The sequence below is a fragment of the Rhinolophus ferrumequinum genome, chromosome X, assembly GCF_004115265.2.
Source record: "Rhinolophus ferrumequinum isolate MPI-CBG mRhiFer1 chromosome X, mRhiFer1_v1.p, whole genome shotgun sequence".
NCBI lineage: Eukaryota > Metazoa > Chordata > Mammalia > Chiroptera > Rhinolophidae > Rhinolophus > Rhinolophus ferrumequinum.
The window spans coordinates 86,130,042-86,140,871 of record NC_046284.1 but is presented as its reverse complement, the minus strand read 5'-3'; the positions used below and the strand labels follow the sequence as shown (position 1 = coordinate 86,140,871).

The window sequence follows — 10,830 nt, the reverse complement described above, 5'->3', positions numbered from 1 at the left end:
CCCTATTTCTAACAGATTTTCTGCTTGCTGCAGAGGAGACCGTTACAAAAATTGGCCCCGAGAAGCACTTCCGCTTCGGGACCAACTCGGGCTCGACAGCCCACAGGTTTGCAGGGGCCGGCTGTGCGCACGCTCAGTCTGGGCTTGGAGCCCAGGTCCGCCAATAGCCAACTTGCCGCCCCCTCCTGTCGCCCCGAGCGAGTGAGACAGGGGTGAGGCGCAGGCGCGGAGGGAAGATGGCCGCGCCGCTGATGTCACTGCTCAGAGGGGTTGGCCGCGCCCACCGCGTCTCTTCCGCTGGAGGGTGTAAGCGTTGAGCAGGTGTTTACTTTGTTCTGAGGAGGTCGTATTACTAAGACTTCCAAGACCAATTTCCTTATGGCGGGGAAGGTAAGCACCCAGTTAAGGAAAGTTCTAACAGGCAGGATATCGGTGTCTTGAACTTAAAGGGCAGCATCGGGTTTGCAGGTGTAATTGAACTGGAAGACAGGATGCAAGGCAGAATTGCATGGCCTGCACAAAGTCTAGGAAGTAGGGAAATGTCGCTGGCTCCATCCAGTGGCCAGAGCTGGGAATTGACAGTTTGAAGGACTGTGCAGACAAATGGGAAGCTGAAGAATAAACGGTGACCTAGGAGACACACACTGTCATGCAAGGTGTCATGCAGAGTCTCATCTCCCGCTCCCCACATAAGAACGCAGGACATGGTGAGGCCAGAAAGGAACGCCCACGGAGCCATAGATAGGGGAGTCAGACCACTATAGCCTCGCTGACGGATGGGTTGGAGACACAGGAAGCAGGCTCCGCACCATTCGCAACCCACCGTCCGCTTTTCTGCCAACCAACCTCCCTTGCTAGCTGCAATCCGCCGTGCTAACTGCAATCTGCTCTTGCTAGCTCAGCCATCATCTTCTTGCCAGCCCCCCATTTTTCTGTTAGCGTAGCCACGGCAGTTATATTAGTGGCCAATGGCTCACTGGTTACAGCTGACGGCCAACTAGCCACAGCTGATGGCCATCTGATCACAGTTGATGGCCATTTACTACCTGAGCCAGCACCTTTCCACGTGAGGCCGAGAGCCTGGAAACTGCACTCCTGACTCTGTCCCCACAATACCACTATAGTCTCAGTGGCGGCTGGGTTGGAGACACAGGAAGCAGGAGCCACACGATCTTCAACCTGCCGTCTGCCTCTCTGTCAACCAACCAACCCCCTTGCTAACAGCAATCTGCTCTTGCTAGCTCAGCCATGGCAGTTATGTCAGTGGCCAATGGCTAACTGGTTACAGCTGATGGCCATCTACTACCCGAGCCAGCACCTTTCCATGTGAGGCTGAGAGCCTGGAAACTGCTCTCTGGGACTCTGTCCCCACAGCAGGGATGTTGCAAAGGTCCTAAAGTAGTACCTAATTTGACATATTGGAGGAACAGGAACAGTGTCACTGTGTTGGGAATGTAGAAGACATGGGCAAGGGGCAGGTGATTGGGGGCCAGCTGCTGTAGGGCCCCCTCTGCCAGGAACAGAGCTTGTGTTTCATTCTGGACATAATTGGAAGCCATAAGAGGGGTCTGATTTTAAAAGACCAGTCTGAAGTGATCTAGCATTATATATTAATGTTGAAAGTGCACATATATTTGACTCTATTGCCTGTCTTGCACCACTAGAACATAAGCTCCACAGGAATTTGCTGAAGCACCTCCTGTACAGCAGGTAGTGTTCTAGACATTGGGAATACTGCAGGGAAGAAAACAGAACCAAAAACAAACAACAACAAACCAAACAAATGAACATGATGGAGACAGCCTGATTTTGAAACCCCCCCTACCAGCTTTGTAACGGATGGCGGGACTCAACTTCTCTGTGCTTAGTTTCCTCATCTATAAAACGAGGGTAATGATAGTGCCTACTTCATTAGGGTTGTGGTGACAAATGAGTTGATAATTGTAAAGGGTTTAGAACAATGCGTGGCACATAGCAAGTGCTATGTAAATGATGACGATGATGATTTAAATAAAATTAGACTGTGTATGTATAAAACTTTTTTAAGAAGGAGAAAAAAATAAAAAGATGACCTGCAGGCTTCTTTGTGGAGAACAAACTGCAGAGGGCAAGGGCAAAAACAGGAAAACCAAGGCTCCTGCCAACAGGCCCAGCTAGTGATAATGGGGGCTCAGACTTAGCTCAGTCTCTCCTGTGTGCCAGGCACTGTGTGAAGCAAATAACATGACCTGCCTCAGATAGTCCCCACTATCTGTGAACAGTCCTATGGTCCCCCACTTCTCAGATGAGGGAACTGAGTCCTAGAGAGACTATGTAACTTGCCCGAGGTCACAGAGGTTCCCAAGGTCAGATCCTTAACCTCCACCTAATACTACTCTTGTTTATTTAATATCCTACAGAACTTCTAGAAGGTATGTGAGGGTCTGAAATATTTATGGAGCAGACAAAGCAAAGAGAGAAAGCAGGAGATTAACTCAGATCTCTTGGTTCCTGAAGGATCAGCGCCTCCTGGGTACAAAACAAATCGGCCCTCTGAATGCATTAGGAAGGGGGAAATAGGAGCAGCTGGACCTTTAGGACCCATCCCAGTCTGGCCCCTTCCTGCCTGCAAACATCATTTCCTCACCACTTTGTACACACACACACACACACACACACACACACACACACACCTATGTGGAGGGGGAAATCCTTTAGGGTTGGTGGGTGTTGGAGGGCAGTGATTGCCAGCTCCAGAAATGTTCCTGAGCCAGTGATACAGGCCCTCAGAAACCGTCCCAGGGTTCACAGTGCACATTCATAGCTATGTGAGGCCAGTTTTTCTGCTACAGAGCTAGGATCCTGTCATGCAGGGCGGCCTGCGGGGTCTCTGCTCCCGCTCCCCACATAAGAACACAGGATGTGGCTAGGCCAAAAAGGAACACCCACGGAGCCACAGGTGGGGGAGTCATACCACTATATTCTCGCTGGCAGCTGGGTTGGAGACACAGGAAGCAGGAGTCACCCTATCTGCAACTGCCGTCCACTTCTCTGCAATCCGCAACCCGCACTCCGCCGTGCTAACTGCAATCCGCTCTTGCTAGCTCAGCCACCATCTTCTTGCTAGCCCCCATTTTCTGCTAGCGTAGCCACAGCAGTTGTGGTAGTGGCCAATGGCTCACTGGTGACAGCTGACGGCCAACTAGCCACAGCCGATGGCCATCCAATCACAGTTGATGGCCATTTACTACCTGAGCCAGCACCTTTCTACGTGAGGCTGAGAGCCTGGAAACTGCACTCCTGGCTCTGTCCCCACATTCCACCCTTACAGGGTCTTGCCTCACAATCTACACGACAAGCGTCTTCCGTGAGGGCCCTGTGCGAGGAGCCTGGAGGTGAATGCAATATCCTGGACACAGCCAGGCTCTCTGGGCACAGCCAGGGTTTCTCAGGACACCACCAGTACTTCTGGGCACAGCCAGAATTCCTGGGCTTCTTAGGGTACCACCAGTCTCCCCAGACACAGCCAGGGTTTCTCAGGGCACTGCCACTCTCAAGGCACTGCCACTTTCTCTGGGCACAGCCAGACTTCCTGGGCTCAGCCAGGGCTCTCAGGGCACTGCCACTCTCTCTGGGCCTCTCAGGGTACTGTGCTGGAACAACAGCGGCTCACAGTCAAGGTGCTTACATATTCCTGATGGTGGCCGGTTAAGACACAAAAGCAAACATCCGCCAGTTCCACTACATGGCTGTATGTTCCCAAGCAAACAGTCAAGCTGTCCATTAAGTTAGTGATAGAAGGCAATCCCCCATAGTCCGTAGTCATTTGCCAGGGCTGTCCTGGGGGTGAGGGATGACCTTGACCTCACCCTCAGCTCCCATGGAGGACTCAGCAAGCGTTTCCTCCTGGGACAAGTCCGGCATCCGGGCTGCCTCAGCAAGTACTTCCCAGCTCACAGGGCCACAACGACCTTCACTTTCTCCTGCCTAGGCTGGTTGGGGAACCTCCACGTCTTTCCACCTCTCCACAGGGGTACAGCTCTCTGGCAGCTGCTTCTCCTGGTCTTCCTGAGACTGAGTGTTCATACACACAAACTGCTCCATCACCCTTTGGAGAGCTTTGGCCGGCACCGTACCCTGCTCGCTGCGCCATTTGTCATGCAAGGCGTCTGGCGTGGTCTCTGCTCCTGCTCCCCACACAAGAATGCAGGACATGGTGAGGCAAAAAAGGAACACCCACGGAGCCATAGATAAGGGAGTCACACCACTATATTCTTGCTGGCGGTACTATAGTCTCACTGGAGGCTGGATCCACACTGTCCGCAACCCGCCATCCTAACTGCAATTCGCGCTTGCCAGCCACCATCTTCTTGCTAGCCCCCATTTTCTGCTAGCGTAGCCACAGCCACATTTGTGTTAGTGGCCAATGGCTCACTGGTTACAGCGGGTGGCCAACTAGCCACAGCTGATGGCCATCCAATCACAGTTGATGGCCATTTACTACCTGAGCCAGCACCTTTCCACGTGAGGCTGAGAGCCTGGAAACTGCACTCCTGGCTGTGTCCCCACAGATCCCCACTGTCTGTCTTGGGCATCCTCTGCCATTGGTCCCTACAGGTGAGACCTCCTCATACAGTGGCTTAAGCAGCAGATAGCTAGGTAAAGTGGTGTGGAAAGCTGACAGGTAGCTGGTCCCACCACAGCGTCTGCACGTGTGACACTCCCACCCAGACATCCCCAACCTCGCTGGTATATCATCATAACAATTGCTCTTAAGATACATTTTTATCAAAACTATGAAAGTGTTGCCAATTATGAGCAGTCATTTTGGATCATGAGGTTGCAGGTGTGTTTGGCAGAGCAACAGCACAGACGGAGCCAGTTCTCTAGTGACCTTGGAGCTGGTAGTGTTGGTATGTGCAGCCAAACCAAATCCTGAACGATACATCAGACTTTTCTGTCGTGGCTGATGTGTCAGTAAACGGGAGACACATGGTACTGGGGCACGGGGAGATGAATAATGGTGAATGAAGGACAAGTTGGGGATGAATTTGGAGAGACAAAGGGCTATGGAATGGAAGTGAATGAGTAGTAGAGTGGAGTGAATGTAAGTAGTGTGGGGCAGAATGAGGGAGTAACTATGCCTTAGGTTTTGCCTTCATTTGAAATTATGGATGAGACTGAGTAAATGATAGGAAAATGAGATACAGTCTAAGTGACAGAGTGAAAGTGGGCGCAGACTGTGAGTGAATGGGGTAATGAAAGGCGGTGAATGAAATTGATAACACATTAGAGTTGATATGAGTTCTAAGGATTACAGTGTGAGTGAATGATGGTTTATGAGGCACAGTATCAGTAAAGAGGTAGGTTTTGGGGTAAAGTAGGAAGGAATGGAGGTAATGTGGGGCATTGAGGGAAGAATGGGGTGCACAAGGGACAGAATAAGAGGGAAGGGAGATGAATACAGGGTAGAATGTGAATACATGAATCGGGTCGAGTGTGAGTGGGAATACTATGAGGCAGAAGGAGAGTGATGAGAGGTGAATGAGGGCAGGCTGGGATTAGACAGTGACCATGCAAGGCCGTGTTCCAGGGATGTACAGGGGTCCCAGTGTGAATCAGCCCAGGTGAATGAGCTGAAATGTGTGCGTGATTGGAGGTAATGCTGGGCAGGGTGAGAGGGCATGGAAGTAAAGAGCAGAGGAAGATGAGTAACTGGGTATTGTGAGGCAAAGGGAGAGGGGATGAAGGTCCAGTCACGTGGCCCAAGGCGAGTAAGGTGGGGAAAATGTGGCCCAAGGTGAGCAAAAAGCGTTGAATTTGAGGCAGAGTGTGACTGAGTGGGGGTACTGTGGGGCAGAATGGGAACAATTAGATGAGAATCAGGAGCAGAATGGGAGTGATAAGTGGAAATGGGGGTTACATTAGGAGTGAATTTAAATGAATGAGATAATGAGAGGCAAAGAGAGAGTAAATGGAGGCAATGAAGAGAAATTTGAGAAAGAATGGAGATGACCAAGCATGGAGTGAGTATATCTGGGTAACTTGAGCTGGTGTTTGGGAGTAATGTGGGGCACAGGGCCAGGAAATGGAGGTAAGATGCGGGCTGCATTAGAGAATAGAGGTGAAGGAGCAGAAAGAGAGAATAAGGGAGAGAATGAGGTCCAGAGCCAATGAACAAAGCTGAAGGATGGGCTCTGTGAGAGTGAATGGGAGTCATGTGATGCAGTGTCAGGAAATAGAGGTGAAAGTAGCAAATGAGTCTGAGTGAGAGTGAATAGAGGTGAAGAAAGAATATGATGTGAGAGACTTTGGGTAGTGGGAAGTAGAGGGTTAGGGAATTGCAGTAATATGAGGCCCAGTGTGAATGAATATGAATGGACGAGAGGCAGTGTTAAGTGAATAAAAGGAAGAATGAGAACGGAGGTGAAAAGCAGTAGTGTATATATATGTAAGATATAATATATAATATGTAATGAGGGGCAGAGTGTGATTGAATGGGGGTAATATGAGGCAGATTCCAGTAAATCAGGGTGGAACAGGGCACAGTAAATGAAGAGAGGTGAAGGAGGTGCTGAGAATGGGTAAATGGAGGTAAGGGACGGGGTGGGCAGAGGGTGAGGGCGTGGTGGTCATATTTTGCAAAGCATGAGGAATCTGAGGTGGTAGTAGGCACTAGTCAGCAGAGCTGACTACTCAGCAGAGTCGGGGCAGTGGAGATGATGAGGGGTAGAGTGAGTGGAAATTGAGATAATCAAGTGCCAGAGCATGATTAACAGGAGTAGAATGGGATAGTGTTAAAGAATGTAGGAGAATGAGGGCCAAGTGTGAGTCCTGTCTGTCCTTTGTGTGTCCACAGCCCCTCTCTCTGCATCTCTTTCTGACATCTTGGTTTCTCCCTGTTTTTATCTCCTTCCATCTCTGTGTATATGTCACTATCTTTCTTTTTCCCTTATGTGTGTGTAACAGAGCTGGCACTGGGGAATATGCTGAGGTACCCACCCCTCTGGCCTCTGTGTTCCGGAATCTATCACTTAGATGTTTGCTCATAGAGCCCAGAGTTCCAGAATACCCTAGTTCAGAACAGTGCATGGTGAGGCTGGAGCAAGGAGTCAGCCTAGGAGGGCTTGTGGTGGATGTCAAGATGAAAGCCTGGGGCACGGTGATGGTGATCCTGACCCTGCTGATGGTTGCCACTGTGGATACCAAGATCTATGGACGCTGCAACCTGGCAATGAAGCTGGAGAAGGCGGGCCTCAATGGCTTCCTGGGCTACAGCATTGGAGACTGTGAGACTCCCGTTGCCCCATGTCCTGCTCACACCCCGAGCCGCCCACCACACTCAGACCCAGGCCCTCCCCTTGCCATTTATCACCTCCCCAGGCCAGGGCATGATCCTCTTGGTCATCCCCTGACTATGATGAGTGATTTCACTAACCTAATGCCATCACCATCATTGCCTTCACAACCATCGCCCTCATCTCTACCCTCAACACCATCACTACCATCAATGTCATCACTGCTATTATCATCATGAATACCATCACCACTGCCATTACTGACATCTCACCAAAATCACCAACATCAACTCCACCACCAAACCAAGAGATGATAACCATCGCTGTCCCCACCCTCCTCCTCTTCCCCTCCTTTATTTCCAGGACCCATGCTTACCTTCTACCTCTTCCCCCCACCCCCCACAGGGCTGTGCGTGGCACACTATGAGAGTGGCTTTGACACCTCCTTCGTGGACCACAATCCTGATGGCAGCAGTGAATATGGCCTTTTCCAGCTGAACTCCGCCTGGTGGTGTGACAATGGTGTTACACCCACCCTGAACCTCTGTCACATGGAGTGTCGTGGTGAGGCAGCAATGGGGATGCCCTGAAGCCCTGCCTGGCCCCACTTCCCAACCCACAGAGGGCAAGGTTGTTTAAGCCATAATCTCTAGTAACAAGCAGAAAAATGATAGGGAAAGAAGTAGAGTTGCCTGGACTGTTAGAAACGCCACCTTGTATCCTTACCCAGATTGTACTGAAATGTTGTCTAGGTCAGGAAGACTCAGAGCTCCCAAATCTCACCCAGAATGGAGGCTGAAGTCTCCAGGAAACAGGAAACATAGCCCCATGTGTAATGGAGGAGGAGATTGTCCTGACTGGGGGGTTGAGGTTGTTCAGGCCCTGAAGAAAGAAGCAGATATCTGGCTGTAAGAACAGAAACAACGTACCTCTGTGCAGAAAAGAGAGAACTTTCCAGACAAGTGTGGTATTGTTGAGGACAAAATTGAATAGCAGTAGAAGTTGTTCAAGGTTGGCCCAAATGGTCTTTGAGGTTGTCCAAGTCCTGACACAGTGACAGAGAGGTCACCTACGATTGGCCAGCTTGAAGGTTGAGGTTGTCCAGGACTGGCCAACGTAGAGGGTGAGGTTGTCTAGGACAGGGTAACATGAATGTTACGGTTTGTCAATACTAGCTAAAATGAAAGTTAAGGTGGTTCACTTTGAGTCAACATGGAAGTTGAAGTAGTCCAGAATTATCTAAAATGAAAGTTTGAGGAACAGTCAACATGGAGTTTGAAATTATTTATAACCAGTCAAAATGTCAATTGACAATTGAGGTTGTCCAGGAAAGGTCAACATGGAGGTTGAGATCATTAACTAATCAGAATGACAGTTAAGCCCATCCTGCTCCAGCCACCATGATAGTTGAGATAATCTAGGACCAGAAACCGTGGTGGCTGAGGTTGAACAGGACTAACCAAAATGGAGATTGAGATCATTCATATCATAACCAGTCAAAATTGGAGCTGAGATTATCCAGGACCTGATAACAAAGTGTTTAAAATCACCAGGATTAACCAACCTTTCAGTTGAGTAGCTTCCCAACCAGCCAACATGGTGGTTGAGGTGATGTCAGACCAGCCACCATTGCAGTTGAGATCATGCATAACCACATAAAATGACAGTTAAAGCATCTAGAACTGACCAACATGGAGTTTAAGGTTGTCCAGGACCAGTCAATATGGTGGTTGAGGTTATTTATAACCAGCCAACATGACAGTCAAGGTCATCCAGGATCAGTCAACATGAGTAAGGTTCTACGGAACTAACCAACATGGCAGTTGAAGGAACCAGCTGAGAAATAAATCAAGGTCATCCAGAATCAGCTAATGTAGTTGTTGATAATACTCATGTTCCCAAGAAACCCAGAACCCCTGTGCCTTCCATACACTGGCATCCTGTCCTCAATACACCAGATCACTATACCCCTCTCTTCCCCACAGACCTTCTCAACCGCCACATACTGGATGACATCATGTGTGCCAAACAGGTGGTGTCCTCACGGAATGGTATGAATGCCTGGTAAGTTCATGGGGATGGCTTCGACCCTGGGCAACCAGGATAGTGGCACTACCACCCTATCAGCCTGTCCACTTTATCCTCCCTCCCTCCTTCTATTTTCCAGGAATTCTTGGACCCGGCATTGTCGTGGCCACGATTTATCTGAATGGCTCAAGGGCTGTAAGATGCATGCTAAACCTGGCATAGAAAGAATAACTTCATGACTCAAGTTCCGAGAGAGAAATTTTATTTTCCTTTTTGTGAATTTAATAAAGGATGATACCTATAAACAATGCAAGAGACCTCTGATGCCTGACCCTCTTCATTTTTCCAATGCCTGGAGGTACTCCATTCAGTCACTTCCTCCATATATTCAAAGCTCTAAGCAGGGGGCACCAGATCACTAAGGGTGGTAAGGGATGTGGAGGATAGTGTAGTGATTAAGAGCATATGTTGAGGGCCGGCCCAGTGGCTCAGGCTGTTGGAGCTCCGTGCTCCTAACGCCAAGGGCTGCTGGTTTGATTCTCACATGGGCCGGTGGGCTCTCAACCACAGGGTTGCTGGTTCGACTCCCGCAGGGGATGGTGGGCTCCGCCCCCTGCAGCTGGGATTGAACACGGCACCTTGAGCTGAGCTGCCCCTGAGCTCCCAGATGGCTCAGTTGGTTGGAGTGCGTCCTCTCAAACAGAAGGTTGCCGGTTGGACTCCCACAAGGGATGGTGGGCTGCGCCCCCTGCAACTAGGATCGGCAACTGGACCTGGAGCTGAGCTGCGCCCTCCACAACTAAGACTGAAAGGACAACAACTTGAAGCTGAACGGCACCCTCCACAACTAAGATTGAAAGGACAACGACTTGACTTGGAAAAAAGTCCCGGAAGTACACACTGTTCCCCAATAAAGTCCTGCTCCCCATCCCCAGTAAAATCTTTGAAAAAAAGAAAAAGAAAGAGAAAGAAAATTGGCTTCCCTTAAAAAGTAGCACTCTCAGTTCAGGTTACTACAAGGTCTTTAATTAAGACAGAGTCTCTTAAGGAATCTCTGTGGGAATTAAAAGTTTAAAGTACTCACATACTCCCACATAGTACCATTCTAACTCTCAGCCCCCCACTCCCTCTTTTACAATCAGTGTCCTAAATTTAAAATGAGCCTGGGAATTAAGGTCAGGGATTCAATGGATGCACAAGATAATTTCTTTTTATAGAATGCCTAGGTTTCCGCCTGTTTTTTAAGGAAAGAATTTAGGAATTTGAACTTGCCACTCTTTCTCTTTGTGTCACCAGCCCCATTGGAAGCAGCCACCCCCATGAGGAAGCAGTGCCTCATGTCCTCTGTAGTCTTGGGTTGGGGGTGGATACTTAACTACCCAAAGCCTTTTTTCAATGTACATCCAAGGTAAGCACACATGGTCATTAAAGCAGCTGTCTGCCACTGCATGTCAAGGAATGCCCAAGCCCTCTTCCTTCATGCCAACTGGATTTCTCTTGCCTTCAGCCCCAAAAAGCCTAGATA

The 10,830-nt window shown here is 49.5% G+C and overlaps 1 protein-coding gene across 2 annotated transcripts; it reads left to right on the top strand.

Moving 5' to 3' along the window:
• Window positions 1-252: 252 nt before the first annotated feature.
• On the top strand, window positions 253-9,602 carry LOC117026998 (sperm acrosome-associated protein 5). 2 transcript variants are annotated; one of them, XM_033114382.1, is made up of 5 exons: window positions 253-390; window positions 7,032-7,268; window positions 7,683-7,841; window positions 9,263-9,341; window positions 9,445-9,602. In XM_033114382.1, the coding sequence occupies exons 2-5, from the start codon at window positions 7,070-7,072 to the stop codon at window positions 9,542-9,544; spliced, it is 537 nt and encodes a 178-aa protein (XP_032970273.1). In that variant the 5' UTR covers window positions 253-390; window positions 7,032-7,069; the 3' UTR covers window positions 9,545-9,602. The 2 variants fall into 2 exon arrangements, with proteins under 2 accessions (XP_032970273.1, XP_032970262.1); XM_033114371.1 differs by having other exon boundaries at window positions 6,949-7,268.
• The last annotated feature ends 1,228 nt before the right edge of the window (window positions 9,603-10,830 follow it).